Source organism: Lytechinus pictus, chromosome 5, assembly GCF_037042905.1.
Source record: "Lytechinus pictus isolate F3 Inbred chromosome 5, Lp3.0, whole genome shotgun sequence".
Classification (NCBI taxonomy): domain Eukaryota; kingdom Metazoa; phylum Echinodermata; class Echinoidea; order Temnopleuroida; family Toxopneustidae; genus Lytechinus; species Lytechinus pictus.
This window is the reverse complement of record NC_087249.1, coordinates 26,961,484-26,986,768: the sequence shown is the minus strand read 5'-3', so window position 1 is coordinate 26,986,768 and position 25,285 is coordinate 26,961,484. Positions and strand designations below refer to the sequence as shown.

The window sequence follows — 25,285 nt, the reverse complement described above, 5'->3', positions numbered from 1 at the left end:
ACCATGCGTGACCCAAAAAAACATGTAAAAAGGATCTCTTTTTCAAGATAGGGCACGTTATGTAATAAGGGTGTCAAAAACACTAAAATAATGATTTGCGAGGGGTATAAAAAGACTAAAATACTTCATAAAGGATGTAATTTTCGCCCCAACACTACAAGCTTAGGGTCCGATATAAGCGAGCGAGTAGTGTGGGGTGGTACTAAACCCAATGAAAGGGAAAGCTGACGTCTGTGATCACGTCCGTGACATCACAATTAAGATATCGTTGTACTTGTTTAGGGGGTCAATTCAGGAAATACTTGTCAAGGGTAGATCTACCGTTTTGCTTCCAATACTTATTAAGGGTAGGGTTTCACTAGACCAAAAGCTTCAGTCTCTGTATTTTGGTTGTTCCGCTGAACTACGTTGGCTCCACTCACCATACATAGACTGAAGGGGATGGGGCCCCGTACCTACAGCCAACGTATAGTGAACTAGCGTTTTATAGATCGCGATTTAAAACTGTTTTTTAAGCAAAATTGAAAGTTTCATGGTTTCCATTATCAGGTAAATATAAATAACTTAAGTAATTGCATACCTTGGGCCGGAGTTATTGAAAAAAATCCTCTGGATGATTGAGAAATCTGTCATCTAAGACATTTTCACCTGACCTGACGGTTTTTCTTGCAAGTTGCCATCTTGAATGACGTCATTATCGTTATTAACTTAATGTCTCGAATCGATATATCGCGATTATAACTAGTACTAGTACTAGTATAACTAGTATCGTTTATCTTCGGTTTCGTTCGCATATGGAGCAGATCGTATAATATCGAAAGCAATATCGATATCACATTCGTGATTGCTGACGTTCGTTTGTAAATATTTTATAGTTTGGCTGCCATTTTGACCATTTTTATCGTGTTCAACCCAATTAAACATCGGTAAAGTATATTTTTCATGCCTTTTTCATCTATATCGTTTAAAGTATTTAAACATTGAGATATAAAGTTTTAAAAGTTTGTTGTTTATACATCCTTAGATTGTAAATTCGATGTGTAAAATTACATCAAACTTTGGACTGTGAATTGACAAAAGGGAGGGAATGAGAACACATGCGAGCCCACACGTACACCCTACCGTCGGTAAATGGGGATTACAGTAAAATGTCAGAAATTGTTGAATAAATCCCCAGAAACGACGGTTATTCCTGTCTAGGGTTTCACATGCCAATACTTGTTAGGGGTGCATTTTAACAACATGGAAAATACTTGTTAAGGGTGCTTTTCGAAACCCCATGGTCACGCATGGTATTCACACGTCAATAATGGTAAGTGCCCCCCCCCCCCCCCCCCCGGGGGGCTGATGATGAGTGTCGATACATGGGGGAATCTGCCGTAGACGTAGGCCGACTAGATCAGAGAATAAAAGTTGCTGGAAATAGGCCTACCTTAGTACCTATTCTTAATTTTATCAATTTTATTCCTTTTTTACATTTTTAAAAACTTTGTAACTTATGAGTTATACCGGCGGTACTGGTAATCGGTATGACTTTTTTGTTTGAGTTATATTAAGTTGTAAATAAAGAATGAATGTAAATATTTGTGCAATGGATCGATATTTACAACATTCGATGAAAAATGAAAATGTTCCATCAACTCGGCTAATGCCTCATTTAATGGAACTTATCATATTTCATCTAATGAAAATATTCTTCCCATTGCACGCATACACATTCATTATTTGTATACTGTTTCTAGAAGAAAAAGAAAGTAGTCTAGCATTGCATAGGCATAGCACGTGTGACGCGGCACGGGGAATCCCCCTTGCACCCCATCCAGCCGACTCGGTCATTCTGAGCCGAGTCGGTATGATGAGATCGAGCGAGGACTAAAAAGTTACAGATCAGCAAAGATTATGAAAAAGATATCACGACATGATACTTACGTCTTACGTGATTAAACTGCCATGAATTATGCACGGCATTTCAATTTTTACAGAATTATCTTTGTCAACTCACCTCAAGTCATCAAAATTTAAACTGTGATCTCCATTCCTCTGTCCTCTGACGACCGGCAACATGTGCATTTATTTGTAATTGTTGAAAGCGCATACTGCATGCATTGTGCATGTGCGTGAGATGGATGCAGGTCTGCGCTGCGCTGGAGATGGTCGATGATCTCCAATTATAGAGGTGTTTTTGAAAGAAAAGTGTTCATTAATTCATCCACCTCTTTGTCTCTAATACAGGAACGGTTTTAAAATTGGGGGCCTGATCATATAGAAAAGTACAATCAGATGGTCATTTTTTACGTTTTTGTACACGTTTATTATAAAATCTGCAGCCCCTCCAATATATATGTGACACGTGTGTTGGGGGTAGGAGGGGGCACATGCAGAAACTGATGAATCGTCGTTTCCCTCCTACATGTATGAATGTAAGGTCCCCTTAAAGCTGTATTCACACTAAGTCGATAAAAATATGAAATGACACTAATTATCTGGCCTATATATGCCTGCAAATCTTCTAGCCCAGCCAGTTTGGGTGACCAAGAGGTATGGGTCAGCCTCCATTTCAACGCTCTCCTCTCTTTCACCGTACCCCCTTGTTCTCTCCTAATTTCCTCATGCCAACAATTACATGTCTTATTCATATTTATAATGAAGTATTATATGCAATGAGCAACAACAACAAAATTGACAAATATTGTATGTGACCACCATCAGCGAAGAGCCATAGAAGTACTGAAGTGAAAGAAAAAAACTAAGATACTATAAATCAAATGCACAAGAAATTTAGAGTTTGATTCCATCGCTTGCCCAATGTGCCAATTTTCCAAGATGAGCCACAGCTACATTTTCAATTTTCTACATCATTTTTGTCATTCTTCTCCTTTTCATATTCACCTTGTTTTACCTTTCTTTCATCCTTATTCTCACTCGCATTCAAAACATCAGTCTCTAATCTTTACCTTTTCTGCTACTGGTAGTTCTAATCCTTACCTCTGCATTGTCAACATCTCAAAATTTCAATTTCTTATTGTTCTTTTCTCTTCCCCATCTCTTTGCTTCTTCTGATTATCCGTTTTCTCACTCTCTCTTCTCCCAATTCGTCAATCTTTCTCCCCTCCCTCCCTTTCATTCTCTATCCCCCCCCCCCCCCCCCCCCGAGCGCTTTATTCTATCTCCCTATCTCTTTCTCTCATGATGAGGATCTTTGTTTAAAAATTATGTGAATTGTTTCAGGGGAGGGGGTTTAAGAGTTTTTTTGTTTGTTTTTGAAAGAAAAGTGTTCATAAATGAAAATGCATATTTCTGTAAAACTGTATCATTTTATATCATAGTATTGAATGCAGGGATGAATTGAATCAAACAAAAAATTGCATAAATGTAAATATCAATTCTTTTGTTTACTTACAAAATAAATATAAATATATATTCACCAATAACAATGTAATTAATCAAATTCAAATAATTACCGGAAATCTAACCGGTTTACAGTATATTATCATCGCACAACATGAAGTATTCAACAATAACCAATTCTGGTAAAGTAGGAGTTCTGTGACTACCAATACATTTCAGTGGTATTCGAAAAAACATGAAATAGAAATGATGGGATTTACACCGTTTTTATTGTTCTTTAAGGTCTAATCACATCGTTCTATGCTGTATGTGTAGCCTTGCAGGTGAGTTGCAGACGATTGCCCGCAACTAACCCGCAAAAAAGTTTTGAGCATGATCAAAACTATTCTGCGTGCAAATAAGACTTACGTGCACTTCTTCGACAACTGCATATGCGTGTGGGATACTGTCAATGCAAATGAATTTCACGCGACCTGCAGGTAGCAAATATAGTTATCCGCACGAGACACAAAAGGCATGCACGTAAGTACAATGTGACAAGGCCTTTAAATATGTTATAAAAACTTATTCAATATATTGCACTATCTCAACAGTAATGTTAAAACAACAAAACATAAATGATATATATGAAGAATAGCAAGTCACCAAGTTTTACATCAGGAATGAAATGATTTAGTAAAGTTGCAAAGCTCTCGACCAAACACTTTAATTGGTAAATTCATTGTTGGCAACCAATGAATGTGAAATTCTTAAGAGATATGGCCTACCATCAAGCCAAAAAAATAGGTAGGCAACTCAAAAATATAACAAGTGGAATGCCTCTGGCCGTCTCACCTGCATCACGCGATTCAATATAGCAGCAGTGCTGATTTTGAAAACTACTATAACTCGCACAAGATGTTCAGTGATACTTGGTTACTCTTATTTCCACGTTTTATGAACTAGACCATTACACTCATAGAGATATGATGGCAATTCAACAAATACCCCCAACGTGGCCAAAGTTCTTTGACCTTACATGACCTTTGACCTTGATCATGTGACCTGAAACTCGCACAGGATGTTCAGTGATACTTGATTACTATTATGTCCAAGTTTTATGAACTAGACCAACACACTTTCAAATTTATGGCTGTAATTCAACAAATACCCCAATTTGGCCAAAGTTCATTGACCCTAAATGACCTTTGACCTTGATCATGTGACCTGAAACTTGCACAGGATGTTCAGTAATACTTGATTACTATTATGTCCAAGTTTCATGAATCAGATCCATAAACTTTCAAAGTTATGATGGTAATTCAACAGATACCCCCAATTCGGCCAAAGTTCATTGACCCTAAATGACCTTTGACCTTGGTCATGTGACCTGAAACTCATGCAGGATGTTCAGTGATACTTGATTAACCTTATGTATAAGTTTCATGAACTAGGTCCATATATTTTCTAAGTTATGATGACATTTCAAAAACTTAACCTTAGGTTAAGATTTTGATGTTGATTCCCCCAACATGGTCTAAGTTCATTGACCCTAAATGACCTTTGACCTTGGTCATGTGACATGAAACTCAGGCAGGATGTTCAGTAATACTTGATTAACCTTATGGCCAAGTTTCATGAACTAGGTCCATATACTTTCTAAGTTATGCTGTCATTTCAAAAACTTAACCTAAGGTTAAGATTTGGTGTTGACGCCGCCGCCGCCGCCGCCGTCGGAAAAGCGGCGCCTATAGTCTCACTCTGCTATGCAGGTGAGACAAAAACTATTAACAAAAAAAGTGAACATCTTTGAGTACCAGTGATTTGTCTCAATCATGACTTTTAAGCCTGGGTATTCATCCAACTGGTTTCTGTGACAGATTTCAACAGGTAAAAACTAAACATTACCTTAAAATATAAATACTATCTATGCTACTATCTGAATTAAATGAATACCATTCAATAAAAAAAACAGAATATAAAAAAATGGTGAAGCAGACAGTGTTTAGAAGATCATATTTCTTACGATTAAAGTCTCAGGTGTAATTAAATAAACAGAGAAATAAATCAATAGTACAAAAAGGTAAATAGTATCAAATGCAATTATTACACAAGAGAGAATTAATAGATAAAGTAACTGGAAACAATATGATTAATTGTAACACCATGCAGCCAAGCCGGAAGATTTTTATAATGAATCAATATCAGAGCTAAACAAAGGTAGTTGCAGAAACGATTTCCATGAGAAAGTCTTCAAAAATAAAATCAAGATTATTTGTCACCATATCAATCATAGACCTGAAAATAAGTTCATAAGTTCATATTTCACTGTAGTCCTTTGTATGGAAATGTGCTTTCAACTACCATAAATGAAACATATATTATACATAACCTAACTTATAAAAACACCCAGGGTGGTGTTTCATAAAGCTGTTCGTAAAGTTACGCATAACTTTACGTATGACTGAAACCTGTTCTTTGGTGCTAAATCAGTTACATAGGGATATCATTTAGCACAAGAAAGGATCACCAGTCATGCGTAAAGTCATTTGTAACTTACGAACAGCTTTAAGAAATGGGCCCCTGGATGGTAATCTTATTGGATTCTGTTTGAACTTGTTCTAATATTGTTTCTACAACTGGCATTTATTTTTAAGTAAGAGCCCTTGACCATGATTTCCATATATTCCATAATTCCTTAAAAACCTAAATATGAAATAATTGGCCACAAACTCCTAATTGCAACACCAAGTTAATTTATTTGATTTTTTCTTACAATAAGTACAATTATTTAATTATGAGGCAGGATTATAGCGAATAAAAACTTTAGCATTCAGCTGACAATTTTTTCTGACATCACTTTCGAACATGATAATTTGATTCAAATTGAAAATTTATCTTTTTCAATTTTGTTTTGAAACACAAGCCCAATCAAACTATAAAATGAGCTTGTTATAAATTAACAATTAGCAGTATAGCAAGAGAAAAATGCTCACAGTGGCGCTAGTATGTTCTAGGTCCTGTTTCATAAAGACATTATAATAACAGATGTACAATTTCTAAAAACAAATACTATCTTCCAATCAGATTGAAGGACTTCAGTAGCTTTTAACTGTTATTGCAAATTTGTTATCATAACAAGTTTTATGAAACAGGTCCCTAATGGAGAAGAAACCCATTTTATAATATCCAACTAATAAAGATCCATTGTATTCACTATGTCATTGGTCGAACCTCTAAACCTTTATCAAATCATAAGACTCTGGCTCCACTGAAATACAAAATATTGAAAGAAGTTAGCACAATTATAATATGATACTGGAATGTATTCGAAAAGTGTGGTTGGTACAACCCTGCTCTTAAAGATACAAACAAGAATCATATATCAATTTTTTTTATGAGAAATTAAAAAAATTATAGTAACAAACGAAAATTGATGCAATGGATCTCACTGCTGTCTTCCATGATTATAGTACTTATTTACATTTAAAACTATCATTCTGGCTAGTGAAATGATAAACGCATGTTCATATCCATCACCCGAGTCAAGTGTGACAATATCAGAACTTCAGAACAACGTTGCTAAAATTTCAAAAGCCCTTCCTACATATAACCTGGCAGTTTTACCCAGTTGCAATATCGGAAGGGGGAGAGCTGATGGAGGCAGGCACACCAGGCACACATTTCATATGCAATCAACCAAATGCCATTCATCGCATGCACATAGTCCATGTTTTGAGTCAAAATTCTTGGGTTTTTCCTTCAGCCTTTTCAGACATAACAATTAATGCAATAACATCATTGACCTCTATCTCTTCTGCAGATTTCAAGGTGATTCAAAATAAAGTAAACCACAGTTTTGTGAACTTTGACCTCAGATGATTACAGCATCTGGCTGACATTCCAACATTCTGTCCCAGATGAAGATACTCCTACCAATTTCACAAAATCGTGACCCATGGGGGGGGGGGGGGGTCTTGTCCGTGGTCGTGTTCTTCTATTCTTCTTGTTTTAAAGCTCTAACCCTCGGTTTTGTTAGCTGCAATCCTAGTCTCATTCTCCTCTGTAGACTGCAATATTCTTATCAGTTTCATGAACTTTGACCTCATAGAGAAGTGATGGATCTGGAAGACACTCTGCCATTCTGTCCCAGATAAAGATAGCAATGTTCTCCACTGTGCTAACGGTTGACTCAAAGTAGTTTACATCCTTATCAAGATTCTTGTGATCGAGCAAATCAAGGAAACCATTCTGTGGAAAGGGATAAAAATGCAACTCATATTAAAGTCCTACTTCATCTGTGAAATATTATAAAGTGCCTTGATTGAAGTTGGTTGATATATCTCTCCATGTTTTCATGCAATTATTCAGGTGAGTCAGAGTGGAGAGTTTTACTTAAGTCATTTACATGATAATCAACCCAAAACAATACCCATGTACATATTTATATATACAATTCAAGTTGTGGCTGCAGACTAATGGTTACAAATTTACAGACAGCTGTAGAAACTTGTAGGCAGGCCGATATTAAGAATTTGACATTTTATGACCTTTGGCATACTCACTGACCTTCGAGCCAACATACATGCCTAATACCTTACAGTAATTCCACTTAATGGACATATTTCTATTTTACAGAATAGATGGAAAAAGGGGAGGGTACAAATCTCCAAGCCCAATGATGTGGGTATTGACTGAGGCCCATGCTGAGGCCAATCATCAGGAAATCCACTGACTTTGGACCCAATGTAAGCCATGAGAATCAGGCATGCTCATAAACCTCACTATTTTATATTCATAATTTTAAGTAGCCCTTACCTTCATGTAAATCTTGAGATCTGATATGTTCATAACCATGCCAGTCACTGGGTCAACCTGGAGGGGGGGGGGGTAATTTTTACATGTTGAGAAAATGTTCTAATAAAGTAACAAACCAGTGGTCAATAGAAACACAAGGCCAAAATATCAAACCAACTATATAATTCATGTCATACTAAGTACTGGTTCCAAATTCAGTTACAGGTTTATTCTAGTTTAAATTCTAGATAAAATGAACTAGAAACACAAATATTGCTATAATTTTTACTTTTCATATTGACATATGTTGGAAACCTCTATGTCCCTGGATCCATGCTATACAGTTTTCTAAATTTACAGTATAACTCAATATTTTGTGAAACAAAAGTGTGATTAATATCAATACTAATTATCTCTTCTCTTTTCAAATATGTAAAGACATTGCTTTGGTTCTTATCATAGAGATAAGATTGAGTCAGATTATTCAGACTTAACATTAGATTTCAAAACATACCTTTCCTCGCAATGTCAGCTCAACTGTAAAAAAAAAAAAAATGACAGTCAAGACTGTTTTAAGTCTAGTCACATCTTATGATAATTTGAGTGCAGTTTGTATTACAGTCCATGAGGGCAAAAATGTTTTCTGATCCTCTCTTCTAAATACATTTTATTTTTTGTCTTCTAACCCAGGGCTCCACACTAACCCTTTTTTTCTACTGGTCCAACCTATTCATGTCGGACCAGTAGATACCAAGTTTTTCCATTTTTTACTGGTCCGAACCTAAAATCTACTGGTCCCCAAAATAAAGAAAACATTAAAAAAAGGCGTGAGTTTATTTTGCTGTCCTTTCTTGTTACCCCCCCCCAAAAAAAAAATGAAGGAATGAAAGACAAAAAGAAAGCAAGACAAAAAGAAACAAAGGAAGAAATAATAAAAGAAAGGAAGGAAGAACAAATAAAAGGTAAAGAAAGGATAGATGTGAAGGAAGGAAAAAAGAAAGAAAGAACAAAAGAAAAAAAGGAAAGAAAGAAAAAACAAAAGACAGAAAGTAATGAAAAAAGGAAAGAAGCAATAAAATAAGAAAGAAAGGGTATAAGGAAAGATGGAAAGAAGGAAAAAAGATAGAAAGAAAGAAAGAAAGGAAGAAAAAGGGTAAAGAAAGGATAAATGTGAAGGAAGGAAAAAAAGAAAGAGCTGAAGAGGGAAAGGAAGGAAGGAAAGAAAGAACAAAAATAAGAAAGAAAGAACAAAAGAAAAAGAAGAAATAAAGGAATGAAGGAAAGAAAGAAAGAAGGAAAGAAATGAAGCAAGCAATATAGAAAGAAAGAACAAAAGACAGAAAGAAGGAAAGAAGCAATAAAAAAAGAAAGAAAGGGTAAAAGGAGAGATGGAAAGAAGGAAAAAAGAAAGAAAGTATTGAAAGAAGGAAGAAATAAAGAAAGGTAAAATGATAGATAGAAGGAAAGAAGGAAGGAAGCAAGCAAGCAATAGAAAAAAGAAAGAAAATGTAAAATAGATGAAAGTAAGAAAAAAAAGAAAGACCGAAAGACAAAGAAAGGAAGGAATGAGGGAAAAAAAGAACGAAAGAAGAAAGGAAAGGAAGCAAGCAGTAAAAAAAAAAAAAAAAAAGGTAAAAGGATAGATGGAATGAAGGGAAAAAAGAAAGAACAGAAAGGAAGGAATGAATGAAAGAAAGAGAGAAAGGGCTGAAAGAAGGAAGAAATAAAAAACAAGAAATGGTAAAGAAAGGATGGATGGAATGAAGAAAGAAACAAAGAATGAAGGAAAGAAAGGGTAAAAAGAAGGAAAGGAAGAAAGAAAGAAGAGATAAATATAGGATGGATGGACTCAAGAATAAAAGAAAGAAAGAATTAAAAAAAGAAAGAGAAAAAGAAATAGAGAAAAATGTTAAAAGGACAGAAAGAATGAAAGAACGAAAGACAAAGAATAATTAAAAAAGAAAGACAGTAACAAAAAAATTAAAGAAGAGAGGGAAGAAACAAAGAAAGATTGAAAAGAAAGATAGAAAGAAAACAGAGGAAGAAAGCTAAAACTATCATAAATAAATTATCAGTTTCTTTTTGGCTCAATTAAGATATAGCTACGAAAGAAACCAAGTGTATCAACACACACACAAATGCATATGTGGGGCTATCATGTATTCAGACGATATCACTCGAAACCCGATCTCTTTGAACTAAAACAGAAGTGAAAATTTCTCCTTTTACTGCTTACAAATGACATTTTTTGGAAATATGGACATTATAAGAGCTTTTCATTAGTGTGAAATGTGAATTTTGACCGTTCTGTGAGAGATTTCTGCCAGAGGTTTGCCAAGCTTCGCCAAGCTTCGTTCGTGCAGCCAGTAGAAAATTCACCATGTGGGCTGTGTGGCTGGCTAGCCATATGTACACTGTATGTTACCCTAGTAAAAATTGCATGCGATTCATTCTGTGTGTATTCTGTGTGTGAATGACCAAATTTAACGGGAGGAAAATGGTTTGCAATTTGAGTCATGGAATATTTTTTATGTTTATGTTGGACTAGTGAATTTGACCATTTCTGGAAAAGTTACTGGCCCAACAATGGTTTTTATTACTGTTTATGTCGGACCCATAAATCTTGCTATTTTTGGAAAAATTACCGGCCCGACAATGATATTTTCTTACTGGTCTTGTCGGACCAGTAAATCTTGCTATTTCTGAAAATCTACCGGCCCGACAGTGATTTTTACCGGTCTGGGCCCTGTCTAACCCAAAACTACAACTACATGACAATTCTAAATTGTGTCACTACTTTTTAAGATATATAACAAAACAAATAAAATGGTTCAATTCAATTCAATTTTTTTTACTGTCATGTCATTTGATTAAAAAAAAAAATTGTTATCAGACTCGTGATACAGTACCATAACAAAAAAGTACATGGGAAAAGGATATCACAGTCAAAAATAAATAAATACATCAGAAACAGAAAATGCCAAAACAAAGCAAAAATACAAAGAAATAAACGTAGGAAATGAATAAAAATCAGTGCAAGTAAAAAGAGTCTGAAGTCACCACCGAGCAGCACCCTCTAGAGTACTTGTAATTGTAAACTATAAATTGTAATATTATATAGTATATCATTGGTTAAGGAGAAGTGTTCAATCAAGAAGAAAGATAAAGAAAGCTTTCATACTAACCTTTGTAATTGTGACCATGGCCATTAGGGTTGTTACATTTACTGTACAGTTTGAAGTTTTCATCATCACTTAGCTCTGAACTGTTAAAAATAGGGAAGAAACAAATGGTGTCAGTGATCAATCCAGTCCAGTTAGATTTAATCACATCTTTTTCTTATTCTTACAAAACAAAGCACTAAAACAGCACTATGCAAATAAGAAAGTCGATAATCATTGTTTGAATTTTTATACAATATGTCATTTTATGCAGATTTGACCAAAATTACAGAAACTTTTCATTGAATCACAATAGGTTCGTCTATAGCAATTCCACATTTTCAGGGAGGAATCAAACTGTCTTTACATAATGAGCAAAATTGAAATTATTGAATACATTTAATGAAATACAAAAGAAATACAGGTAGTGCCATCATCATTTCCTCACTTGCATACCAACCAGGGTGTATATGTTTTGTAAAATTAAGCGAAACTTTAGAACGTGACAACTTCCTTATTTAACATCCAAGTTTGATTACACCTAGACTGAAAAAATTATTTTGGTCAGGATATGCTCTGCTGCAATCTTGTCTAGCTTCACGGCATCCCTCCCTCCATAGACCGGAGTAGACTATCCCATAAGCACCACAGTGGTGGGAGTAGACATCAAAACACAAACGTGATTGGCTATCTTATTTGTATCTTCAAGCTGCATAAACTCAATAAAGCCATATTTTGGTATGTACTTCCACTCTCCCATTCATACATGTTCTATATTCCTCGCACTAGATGTATTGTCTTGAACCTTCTCCATATTTTTATTATCAATTTTGAGTGGCTGTCGCAAAAGGAACTCTTCCCCTGAACCACTCAAGGGTTCATTACATGCCACCGCACACAGAAAAATCAAGCCATAGAAGTCATGTGTTGTGGATGCCAGAAGTAGCGTCGCAGCATGCGCGAGCAGCGCGACCCACAAGTTAGAAATCCACTGCCAAACGCGGTTCTTGGTGCGAGGTGGGTATACTAATACTAACCTCGCACTAGTGTGAGTGCCCCTGAACTTCCCTGAAGTTCAATATTGGGCTTGGCAGAACTTCAGAATCAAATCGGATAGAAAAGATCTATTCTAACGTTAGAATTTAGATCTCTACATAGATTCATGCAAAGGATCATGGGATCAAAATGGGGGCAATAGCGCCGCTATTGTCCGGATGCGACCATGCAAACGCAAGCAGCCGACAATATAGTGTACGATTTCCATAGTTTATCAAACTACAATCGACGCCCGCAGCCAACATTTTACTAACTTCCAGTAAACGCCTCTTCATATTGTTCCAGAGTCTATAAAACATCACTTTTCTTCTTAATTATGGGTGGCAGAGACAGACGTGCTGTCAAAAGCTGCAAGAAGTACTGAAGATTTAATGAAGAAAAGTACAATTTTGTTTCATTTTCACGCACTATCTGTGCATATTCTGAGCTGTGCAGCTGTGACTGTGAAAAGTGCGCTTGTATGTACGGACTGCAAGCACTCTCGGTCCAGGGACAGTGTACGGTACGTCGGTAAGATGGAGGGACGTCCCGGAATTCCAATGAAAATAATTTAATGATGATCATTAAAAACATAAACTTTGCAGTACATTTTATTACTTTATTCTAGTTAGAATCTATATATTTTAGTAATATGTATCAATCGATTGTCAAGAATACAGGTTTTATGAATAATTATCACAATCATGATTTTGTTTTATTCTCTCTACAGATACATATTGAGGATCATGGCCGGACATTCTGAAGTTTTATTATAATGGACTGGTGCGAGATTTCATAATACTGCAAAGACAAAATAATATAAAAAAATATGAGAAAAGATGAAAGTATGATGAGAGAAAATAAAAAATTAAAAAATTAATGAGGAAGACGGTGATCTGTGAGAGCTAGACGTGAATGAAATAAAGATTATTGAAGACGCAACTTTTGAAATAATTTTTCATAAATAAAACTGTATTTTTAACCTCTGGCAGTCTCGCCTGCATTATGCAATTCGATATAGCAGCAGTGCTGCCTTTGAAAACAGCTAATGAATAATTATTCACAGAATAAAACACTATTAAAAAATGATAATAAAATATTGTCCATTGACCCGAAATGACCTTTGACCATGATCATGTGACCTAAGACATGTGCAATACAATCATTCATACTTGATTACCCTTATATCGATGTTTCATGAGCTACATCCATAAACTTTCTAAGTTATGATGCCAATTCAACACATACTCCCAACACAGCCAGAGTTCATTGACCTTTAAATGACCTTTGATCTTGACCATGTTCCTGAAACATGCACAGGGTATTCAGGGATACATTGCTGCTCTTATGTCCAAGTTTCATGAACTAGATCCATAAACTTTTAAAGTTATGATGACAATTCCTCAAATAACCCCAACATGGTCTAAGTTCATTGACCCTAAATGACCTTTGACCTTGGTCATGTAACCTGAAACTCAAGCAGGATGTTCAGTAATACTTGATTACCCTTATGTCCATGTTTCATGAACTAGGTCCATATACATTCTAAATCTAAGTTATGATGACATTTCAAAAACTTAACCTTGGTTAAGATTTCAATGTTGACAACGCCACCGCCGTCGGAAAAGCGGCGCCTATATTCTCGCTCTGCTATGCAGGCGAGACAAAAATCGAATATATATATCTCTGTAGGCCTATATCTATGAATTTAATATCCATCAGCTGCTTCGGACAAAAAAAATTATGGTGAGGTTATAGAAGGGAGACCATGAAGAATATAAGATCAAGTAGGGCCTACATCATAAAATGTTTTTAAATTAATGGATTTGATTTTATATACTGCATGACAATGACATATATATATTCTTTTAACTATATACATATTTACCAGCTTATTTTTATATATATATTTTAGATTTGGTCTCTCTTAATCCTCAAGTTCACCCCCCGGCCTGCCCCCCCCCCCCCCCCCCCCCCGCCCACTCTCTCTCTCTAGCATTAGATATTGTTGTAATGATCAAACTCAACAGCCTGATTTGAAAAGGACTGTCCCCCCAAAAAAAAAATTATAATAATAAATTTACTAGCTATGGAGATAAAATATATAATGGTCTATGATTTGCATTAAAATTCTTTTAAAATAGCCTCAGGTTCTCTCTTCTTTCGGATTGCCAACATGTTCTTTTCTTTAATTACTGTAACTAAGTGTGAGTCAATCGGCATTAACCTGGACTCTGGAGATTCGGTGACCATGCATGCTCACTTTTCCTACAAAACTGCACGAATTCAGCCCTATAAAACTATGAAAATATTGTGAGCATTGAGTTCATACTTTCACTGTGCAATCATGATACAAAGATTGTTATATAAATTCACATTATTTCAATTCAAGTATCCAAAATAATTCAATATGAAGAAATTAGACTTTAAAAAGCCTGGATTTGAGCACTCACACGTATTGCGAGGTTAGTATTAGTATACTTTTAAAGTTATGATGACAATTCCTCAAATAACCCCAACATGGTCTAAGTTCATTGACCCTAAATGACCTTTGACCTTGGTCATGTAACTCGAGTGACACTGACAGTACACAAAACATATGGCGTAGTATGGCTTCCCGAAGCCGTTTTTGCATTTGCTCACTTTTCATTCCCGTGATCCTTTGCGGTGACATACGCCCTCACGTGACAAACGCTATTTGCGATAAGGTCTATCGCATTGGCCATCGCCATCAATCATTGTTGGACTCTTACTTAGTCTTGGAGTGACATAGACAGCTGGCAGCCGTCTGTTTCGAGGAGTTTTTTAACTTTTTTTTTTTTTTTTTCTCCTCGTACACAGACGGCTCGCTAGCGTGCAGCCACCATTAGGGGACTTGCAATGCAAAATCCCCCCGTCGGGGCTCTTCAATTTTTGTCTTTAATGAATAAAATTTTTGAAAATTAACGCGACCAAAATGCAAATTAATATTCCCTCTTGGCATTAATTGCCAAAAAACGGAGAAAAATCAAGTTAAAAGGAACAAAAACAGTGACTTACCTCGGCTGTCGCGCAAATTCACTTCCCCGTTTTATCCGATCTTAAGTACATAAACATATGGCCATTGAGTCCCCTGTACAGATCGCGCTAGAACTTCGGTCTCTGTATTTGGTGAGTGAAGCCAACGGAGTTCAGCTGAACAACCAACATAACAGAGACCGAAGCTTTGGTGAGTGAAGCCAACGGAGTTCAGCTGAACAACCAACATAACACTAACAGAGACCGAAGCTTTAGTTTTGGTCTAGGAGTGACATTGCCTGCATCGTAAAAATTCAGACAAAAAATAAAAAAGCAGCACTATTTTTTGTGTGGGTTTATGAAGCTTAATATGATCACTATTCTCAAACCTTTGAAGACAACACTCCTTCATGTCAAAATGCAGTAAATAAAGATAGACCAACACAACGTCCACGGCACGGAACGCCAGCGGAACCATACCATACATAGGACCCGGCCCAGCCCGCCCGTCTCGCCCCGTGTCCGGATGTCCGTGCGTGGCCGTGGGGGTTTGGTGACCGCCTGTCATGTCATGAAACGGAATTAATCCGATGGTCACGACACATTTCTTGCCTCTACGTTTATATTATCAGTTGAATTACCTTACCTGTGTAATCTATGGCAAGCTGAAAATTGTTCTATTCTCGTCAAATAAACAACTTTTTGCTTTTCTTTTGATGTCATCGTGAAAGTGGGAAATTCACGGTAGGCACTTTTGATGACAAAGTACAGCGAGGGGCGATAAAATGTCCAGCTCCTACGTCACTATCCATCCGACGGTTCGCCGATGAATATTCATTAGATCGTGGTCGTGTGCATGTGTGTGTGTACAATACCGAGTGTGAACAACCAAAGAGAGTTTTCAAATGGTGTGTGTGTGTGTGTGTATAAAACAACGTAGGAGTTAATAGTGTAGAAAATATAAGTGTTTGATGAAATTTTTACATAAGAGAAAATGATATAAATATATGGAGGACAATGGAAGATGAGGTGAGGCAAGTGTGCAGTGAGGTTTTTTCAGAAGAGAAGATGATACAAATATATTATGGAAGACAATGTAAGATGAGCTGAGGCAAGTGTACAGTGAGGTTTTTCAAAAAAAAAGGAGATAATACAAATATATGTGGAGGACAATGTAAGATGAGATGAGGCAAGTGTGCAGTGAGGTTTTTTCAAAAGAGGAGATAGTACAGATATATATGGAGGACAATGTAAGATGAGATGAGGCAAGTGTACGGTGAGGTTTTATCAAAAATTGTATTATGATAGAATATATGTAGAGGACAATGTAAGATGAGCTGAGGCAAGTATGCAGTGAGGTTTTTTCAAAAGAGGAGATATATGGAGAACAATGTAAGATGTGATGAGGCAAGTGTGCAGTGAGGTTTTTTCAAAAGAGGAGATATATGGAGGACAATGTAAGATGAGGTGAGGCAAGTGTGCAGTGAGGTTTTTTCAAAAGAGGAGATAGTACAGATATATATGGAGGACAATGTAAGATGAGATGAGGCAAGTGTACAGTGAGGTTTTATCAAAAGTTGTATAATGATTAAATATATGTAGAGGACAATGTAAGATGAGGTGAGGAAAGTGTGCAGTGAGGTTTTTTCAAAAGAGGAGATATATGGAGGACAATGTAAGATGAGGTGAGGCAAGCGTGCAGTGAGGTTTTTTTTTCAAAAGAGGAGATAGTACAGATATATATGGAGGACAATGTAAGATGAGATGAGGCAAGTGTACGGTGAGGTTTTATCAAAAATTGTATGATAAAATATATGTAGAGGACAATGTAAGATGAGATGAGGCAAATGTGCAGTGAGGTTTTTTCAAAAGAGGAGATATATGGAGGACAATGTAAGATGAGATGAGGCAAATGTGCAGTGAGGTTTTTTCAAAAGAGGAGATAGTACAGATATATATGGAGGACAATGTAAGATGAGATGAGGCAAGTGTGCAGTGAGGTTTTTTTCAAAAGAGGAGATAGTACAGATATATATGGAGGACAATGTAAGACGAGATGAGGCAGGTATACAGTGAGGGTATTTTCAAAAGAGGAAATAATACAAATACATGGAGGACAATGCAAGATGAGGTGAGGCAAGTGTGCAGTGAGGTTTTTTCAAAAATTGTATAATGATAAAATATATGTAGAGGACAATGTAAGATGAGATGAGGCAAGTGTACAGTGAGGTTCTATCCGATTTTGATGAAATTTTCAGTGTTATGCTTGTTGAATTTTTCTCTTTTTATTTAAATCTACATTTTGCTTGGGTGGACTTGACCTTTAAGAAAAAAATGTATTTAAAATAGACTTATGTGGAGGTGAGGCAAGTCTGAAATCATATGGATTAATTGGTGGCCAATTTTTTGGGAGTGAACTTAACAACTCGAGTGCTTTGAACCTCCTCCTTGCATGAATGAATTTTTAACCTTTCCACTCCCAAAATATATAAAATCTCTTCCCAAAAGATGCAAATCTGATAGAAATAATGTTTTTTTTTTTTTTTTAACCAGAATATGCAAAACAATTGTCTTAATATTTTTTCTTAGTCGTGTTTTACCAGAGTTAGCAGGAAATCTGTGGTCCCAGAAAAAATAATACTATTTTTTCTTAGTCATGTTTCACCCAAGTCAGCAGGAAAACTGTGGTCCCAGACAAAATTGACCGAGGCAAATTTACGTGGGCTGGTACAAGTCTAAGTGTTGATTTTGAAAAAGAAAAAAAAACTAATATCTTGACAGTTCATAATACTCATTTTGTCGATAGGAGTCCATTCAAGGTCAATAACCATAAATGATATCAAGTGGAAAGGCTATATCTTTTCCTTGCTGATCTAGCATGTCATGATCTTTACCTCTGTCATTTTTGCCTCTGCCATTTTTACCTTTGCTATTATTACTTCTGCCATTTTTACCTCTGCCATTTTTGCCTGTGCCATTTTTACCTGTGACATTTTTACCTTTGCCATTATTACCTCTGCCATTTTTACCCGTCACTATGAAATTGAATACCAGCCCTGAACCTTATCATCATTACCATCGATCACTTTCATATATACCTCACACCACCTACATCATCACAAACTTCAACTCTCACACTTTGAGTCAATCAACTTAACACTCTCATGCTTGATTAATAATTTTCTGTTGTATAACGGGACGCACACATTATTACTACACCAAACTGTGAGATGACAACAGCACTTGAGTTATACCATTATGCCAAAATACCACTCAGTCTTGAATTGATTAAATTGATCAAATTGACATATATATGACATATTGTTACACAAGTGGAAGCCAAGAATAATAATAATAAAAGTCAGAGTATATAATTAGCCATAGTAAATTTGATTGACTTATACTTCATGCAGGTTTATGTAGCTATACATATTTCAATTGGTTTTTTTTGGGGGGAGGGGGTTGTCCTCAGTGATAGTTGATACCTACTGTGTGTTTGGCCAACTTTAATTGGTAAGCATACATTGACTTAATTTGTAAAAGATACAGTATATAGACCATGCACATGTACAGAAATGAAGTTAAAGAATAAAAAAAACAAAAAAAAACAGTATAAATGCATAACAGGTAAAACAACCTATTTGAACAAAAGAACTTTCACAATTTGCAAGCACTACATTTGACAGTAAGCTGAATCAAATAGTACAATGTGATATTGGACGGAAAGAGATTATATGTCATAACGCTTGAAAGACAATCTATTCATATGTAATTAATGGTAATTATAGGATCACTAAGTTCTTCTACATCACAGCTTTATATATTGTTGATTTATCAAGTTTTGTAAGTAGGCCTACTATTACAATATTAGTTGCATGGTTGAGGCAAGATTAATGGTTGTTGTGATTAAATGAAATCTATAAGAGTTAGATAACAAAATAAATACAAGAAAATCCCAAGAGCCAGGCAACTTTTTATTTTTTTTATTTTTTTCATACACTATGTGTGTGTGTTTTTTTTCTCATCAAAACTAAATGTGAGCAGCCACCCAGAATCAACAATAAGTTGCCATTGAAAGTTTATAGTAAATAAGCACAATAGTATTTAATAAAAGAAAAAATATCAAAATTTTGTTAATCTAAAAAAGTAATTACTTTTCTTTATACTGTCAAAATTTAAGGTTGTAAAAGTTGAAGACAAAAATACAAGAGTTTCTTTGAAAACCATTGCTTAATAGTTTAAGTTTGCATATTACCCATCTCACAATTAGTGAACCCCAAATATCGAACCTTGTTTTCTCCCAATTCGTTGAAGCTCTCACCAATTTTCATGCATTCAATCAAGTACTTAAGAGAGACATCATTGACCTCAATTGATATATCATTTTAAAGCTCATGGTATGCTTGTTCAAGATGAATGGAAATCTTCAAATTAGTATATGGCATTTATTGTTGGTTTTAGGATGGCTGGAGACATATAGCTTGTCAATTGCCTAAAAAGATCAACTTTTTTTTTACAAGTGACACCAATTTTTCTCAAGTTTTACTTCATTTCATAAACTGACCAAGTCATGGTCCTTTGAGAACATAAGACTGTCAAAAGAACAAGAAATCAGAGACAAAAAATTTCAGGAAGGTCCCACACATATTTCATGGTATTGCCCAAATATATATTTTTATCTGCCAAAAAAGCATGTTACAATTAACATGGTTTTTTTACTGGCAAGTATTATACTAGCAGGACATGATAATAAAAAGAAACTGAAGTTTTAATAAATATATATATATATACATATATGATACAATAGTATAAATAACGTTTGTTTACAAATGGTAGTGGCAGGATCAATAAAATAATAAAATATCATACTAGTGTATGATGTTGGCAAGTACTGTTATAATAGTAGAAGTAGTATTAGTAGTAGTCAAAACATGACCAAAGTTTAATTTGTGATAACAGATGCATGTTAACAATGTTTCTGCACCTTCTCCTAAGTCTGTTGTATAGGCAGCAAAATGGTTGCAAATTTTGTCTAAAATGGTATGAGTACAATTAACAAAAAAAATAAAAATACCAAATAAAACACTATACACTAATGGCATAGAATCTTACATCAAATAGTTGTCACAGAATAATGATCAGCCTCAAAACTGATTTATGCTAACAAACAATGAATTATCATATACACAGTTGATACTTGCATGATCTAATATTAGCAAGTATCGTAAGAGCAATAAGTTGAATCGATACAATTAGAAACTTTTATACTAACTAGATGGATTCTCTACTAAATGTACATGTGGTCAAAATGTAAGGCACTGCCTTTGCTAAAATATATCAAATGTTTACATATTTAACATGACCTAGCTGACAATTAACCTTTTGAAGAAAAAAATCTTCAGTAACAAATGAGGCGATTTCTAAATTGATCCCTTCAAAGAGTTCAGAAGAAAGAGATATTAACAGTTATAATAGTCTGATCGTAAGTCCCTATGCTAATCACAAATAGGCCAGATTCATCAAATCCTCTCCTGGCTGAATCCCCCTCCATGCAAATTCTTGTGAATCTTAAGATTTTCTTTCACTAAGAATTCACCTTATTTGTCTTTAAGTCAAAATTAAATCATTGCACATTTGGACAGAGTAAATGTTTCTCTTTAATATTGGTCATCTATATATTTTTTATAATTTTCTTTTGATAATTGAATTTCTGGCCTGAAAAAGTGCCTCAAAAATTAATTTTCTTCCTTTAAGCCACTTTGATATCTACATCACCACAAAGTTGAATTTCTGTCCTTTCTCACACTGTCACTTTTATATGTGGCACCATCGGATTACACTTTTCCCATAAAAAAAAGACAAGATAAAAAAATAGTAGCACGAAATTAAGAGTTTTGACCGACAGGATAACATTCCATTTTTAGAGCAACGATGAACAAATTAAAAGAGCCTGGATGTTTTGGTCTGCATCAAGTTCAATAATATGCAAAACCTCTCTCATCATGACTATGATAACTTGTATAAAAGAAGCTACTTTTTGAGGACTTGCCTACTGACTGTTATAGCATGACTTTTAACCTGATCTCAACATCCAATGAGATCACCAGTCATAAGCATAGATATTAGCTTTATATATATTTCAGGGGCCGCGGAAGGGTTTTCAAAGTTTGGGGGCTGAGCAAAAGGGGGAGGGGGGTGCTGACCATGCAAAAAATCACAATTATATGGTCATTTTTGCGTTTTTGTACACAGTTTTGGAAAAAAGTGGGGGGGGGCCAGCCCCCCGGTTCCGCGGCCCCTGTATTTCAATGCGTTTTAGGAGTTATTGACCTTTAACACAAAAATCTGATCAGATCAACTCTACTCAAATATCCAAACATCATCAAGTCTTAAGTTGATCAGTCAAACTATTGTTAAGTTTGCCTCATCTCATCTTACATTGTCTTCCATATATATCTGTACTATCTCCTCTTTTGAAAAAACTTCACTGCACACTTGCCTCATCTCATCTTACATTGTCCTCCATATATATCTCTACTATCTCCTCTTTTGAAAAAACCTCACTGCACACTTGCCTCACCTCATCTTACATTGTCCTCCATACTTGTACTATCTCCTCTTTTGAAAAAACCTCACTGTACACTTGCCTCATCTCATCTTACATTGTCTTCCATATATATCTGTACTATCTCCTCTTTTGAAAAAACCTCACTGCACACTTGCCTCACCTCATCTTACATTGTCTTCCATATATCTCCTCTTTTGAAAAAACCTCACTGCACACTTGCCTCATCTCACCTTACACTGTCCTCCATATATCTCCTCTTTTGAAAAAACCTCACCGTACACTTTCCTCACCTCATCTTACATTGTCCTCCATATATGTTTGTATTATCTCCTCTTTCGAAAAAACCTCACTGTACACTTGCCTCATCTCATCTTACATTGTCCTCCATATATCTCCTCTTTTGAAAAAACCTCACCGTACACTTTCCTCACCTCATCTTACATTGTCCTCCATATATGTTTGTATTATCTCCTCTTTCGAAAAAACCTCACTGTACACTTGCCTCATCTCATCTTACATTGTCCTTAATACTTGCACTATCTCCTCTTTTGAAAAAATCTCACTGTACACTTGCCTCATCTCATCTTACATTATCCTTAATACTTGTACTATCTCCTCTTTTGAAAAAAACCTCACTGCACACTTGCCTCAGCTCATCTTACATTGTCCTCTACATAATATTCTATCATTATACAATTTTTGATAAAACCTCACCGTACACTTGCCTCATCTCATCTTACATTGTCCTCCATATATATCTGTACTATCTCCTCTTTTGAAAAAACCTCACCGTACACTTGCCTCATCTCATCTTACATTGTCCTCCACATATATTTGTACTATCTCCTCTTTTGAAAAAAACCTCACTGCACACTTGTCTCATCTCATCTTACATTGTCCTCCATACTAACTCTTGTACTAGCTATCTTCTCTTTTGAAAAAACCTCCCTGCACACTTGCCTCATCTCATCTTACATTGTCCTCCATATATCTCCTCTTTTGAAAAAACCTCACTGCACACTTGCCTCAGCTCATCTTACACTGTGACTGTCCTCTACATATATTTTATCATTATATATGTTTTTGATAAAACCATCACCGTACACTTTCCTCACCTCATCTTACATTGTCCTCCATATATATTTGTATTATTTCCTCTTTTGTAAAAACTTCATCAAACACTTTTCTTTTCTACACTATAAACTCCTACGTTGTTTTATACACACACAACATTTGAAAACTCTCTGGTTTTTTACACTCGGTATTGTACACAGGGGTACACACACATGCGCAAGACCGCGATCTAATGAATATTCATCGGCGAACCGTCGGATTGATAGTGACGTAGGAGCTGGACATTTCATCGCCCCTCGCTGTACTTTGTCATCAAAAGTGCCTACCGAAATTCACGCAGCAGCAGATGGCGGTATGGTGAAATACATATCACAAAATAAAATGGAAAAAGAACTTGACTAGTAGTAGTACAGTATGTCATCGGAGAACTTTGACCTGAAATGAAAGATTTAAGATTGTTTTATTGGTCAATGTACGCATACAACGAAATTTGGGGCCGATTGCACGAAAGGGTCTTTCCAAGGACCGTCTTTCGTGTCGCCCATCTTTTATGATGCGCTATAAGCGGGGTGTTTCTGAAATTTATGATAAACAAATAAAATTCGTAAGCTTGCTTTTAAATCAAATTTTATACAATTTCATGAGATATCACATCATTTTATAAACAAATATTTTGTTTATTTTAACGGACAAATAAAATATATTTGCAGATAATTTATTTGAAATGCGTTTCACATGGCGTATCATAAAAGATGGGCGACACGAAAGACGGTCCTTGGAAAGACCCTTTCGTGCAATCGGCCCTAGGTTTCCAATCGCTATAAGTATACACAAAGATGAAAAGTACAATATATCATGACAATATTGACAACTTTATTAAACCTTAAAAACAAACAGAATGAATTATTAACTTTCTGCAATTACTTTAATACCTCTTTCAGGGGCCGCGGAACCGGGGGGGGGGGTTGGATGGGGCTTCAGTCCCCACTTTTTTTCCAAAACCGTGTACAAAAACGTAAAAATGACCATAGGATTATGATTTTTTGCATGGTCAGCCCCCCTCCCCACTTTGAAAACCGTTCCGCGGCCCTAGCTGTCTTGTAATACACATAAAAATTATAATGCATGTGGATGATGATAAAAAGGTCTGTATGCTGCTATAACACCGCCATCCTAATATAAGTGAAATATCCATCATTAAATTTCCAACACAATATATAAGACACTGGTGAAAGTAAGTTAGAGAGAAGGAGAGGAAAACAGAAGAAGAAGAAGAAGAAGGAGGAGGAGGAGGAGGAGGTTGAGGAGAAGAAGAAGGAGAAGAAGGAGGGAGAGGAAAGGATGAAGGAGGAGGAGGAGGAGGAAAAAAAAGAAGAAGAAGAAGAAGAAGAAAGAGGAGGAGAAGGAGGAGGAAGAAAGAAAGAAAGCAAAAACTAGAAGATGATGGCAACGGATGTAAGTTTGAACAATTAACAATGTTCAGAAGAGTACCAAAAAAACGACGGGCACAGTATGGCGCATGTGCTAAAAAACTGCTTAATATAAGTCCCGAGCGAGCGAAGCGAGCGATAAAAAAATCACCTTTTCATGAGAATCTAACTTTGAGATATTTTTTGACGCTATATTCAGTAAATAAAATCACATCCTTCACTTTTCTTTCCTCCTTTTTTTTTGCTCTTGGTTGTAGAACTTTTAAGGCCATGGCCCAACCCTTCCATACTCATATACGGCAGTGCAATGCGGTTTGGGTCTTGATATCAAAGCCATTTAAACCTCGCAGATTGCCGCTACTTTTGATCAAATCGCGGGTATACAGAATATAGCTTTTACACAACACATTTATTCAACCCAGTTGCGTAATGAACCAAATATTTTGAGAGGGCAAAACAAAGCAATGTGGGAAAATTTGTAACAAGTCACCAGCGAGCAAAGCGAGCTGCAAAAAAAGTGCCTATTGAAATTAAATTCTAATTATGTGATAGATTTTTCCATTATATTCAACAACACATTTTATTGTTTCCATTAATTTCATTATACGTTGTCTCCTATCCTCTTTGGTGTGGAACCAAGACCCCCCGCGCCTATATTCCAGTGATTGAACGTAAAGCTTAATGTAGAAAGGGTCCCTACAGGGGGGGGGGCGTTATAGAGCCATTTGAATGTTATAGATGAAGAGCCCCTACTGCGTGGGGTCTGGGGCAAAGCCCCGGTAGCTTATTTGCATAAAGTTTAGCAAGCTTATTGCACTATGTTGTATACTGTCCATCTTTCTTCCCGCTCTTTACTTTCAATCCTCGGCAGCCCGGTCGTGTTATTAAGGTTTTTT

At 35.8% G+C, this 25,285-nt stretch overlaps 1 protein-coding gene across 4 annotated transcripts; it reads right to left on the bottom strand.

The window, feature by feature from the left end:
* Nucleotides 1-3,367: 3,367 nt before the first annotated feature.
* Nucleotides 3,368-16,100, bottom strand: LOC129260349 (6-pyruvoyl tetrahydrobiopterin synthase-like). 4 transcript variants are annotated; one of them, XR_010293715.1, is made up of 6 exons: nt 15,964-16,100; nt 11,310-11,389; nt 8,639-8,661; nt 8,146-8,202; nt 5,113-7,578; nt 3,368-4,169 (listed from the first exon to the last, which is right to left on the bottom strand). XR_010293715.1 is itself a non-coding variant. In XM_054898344.2 (5 exons), the coding sequence occupies exons 1-5, from the start codon at nt 16,038-16,040 to the stop codon at nt 7,381-7,383; spliced, it is 435 nt and encodes a 144-aa protein (XP_054754319.2). In that variant the 5' UTR covers nt 16,041-16,100; the 3' UTR covers nt 3,368-7,380. The 4 variants fall into 4 exon arrangements, 2 of the variants coding, with proteins under 2 accessions (XP_054754319.2, XP_063956197.1); XR_010293714.1 differs by lacking the exon at nt 15,964-16,100 and adding an exon at nt 15,707-15,928; XM_054898344.2 differs by having other exon boundaries at nt 3,368-7,578.
* Between the last annotated feature and the right edge of the window lie 9,185 nt (nt 16,101-25,285).

What these genes read in the sequence shown, in the direction of transcription:
- LOC129260349 (XM_064100127.1), bottom strand. Translation starts at nt 15,885, where the DNA reads ATGACAGGCGGTCACCAAACCCCCACGGCCACGCACGGACATCCGGAC. An exon ending in CCATGGTCACAATTACAAAG is followed by an intron (nt 8,662 to 11,309) that starts GTTAGTATGAAA and finishes TTTTTTTTACAG; the next exon opens with TTGAGCTGACATTGCGAGGA. An exon ending in ATCTCAAGATTTACATGAAG is followed by an intron (nt 7,579 to 8,145) that starts GTAAGGGCTACT and finishes CCCTTTCCACAG; the next exon opens with AATGGTTTCCTTGATTTGCT.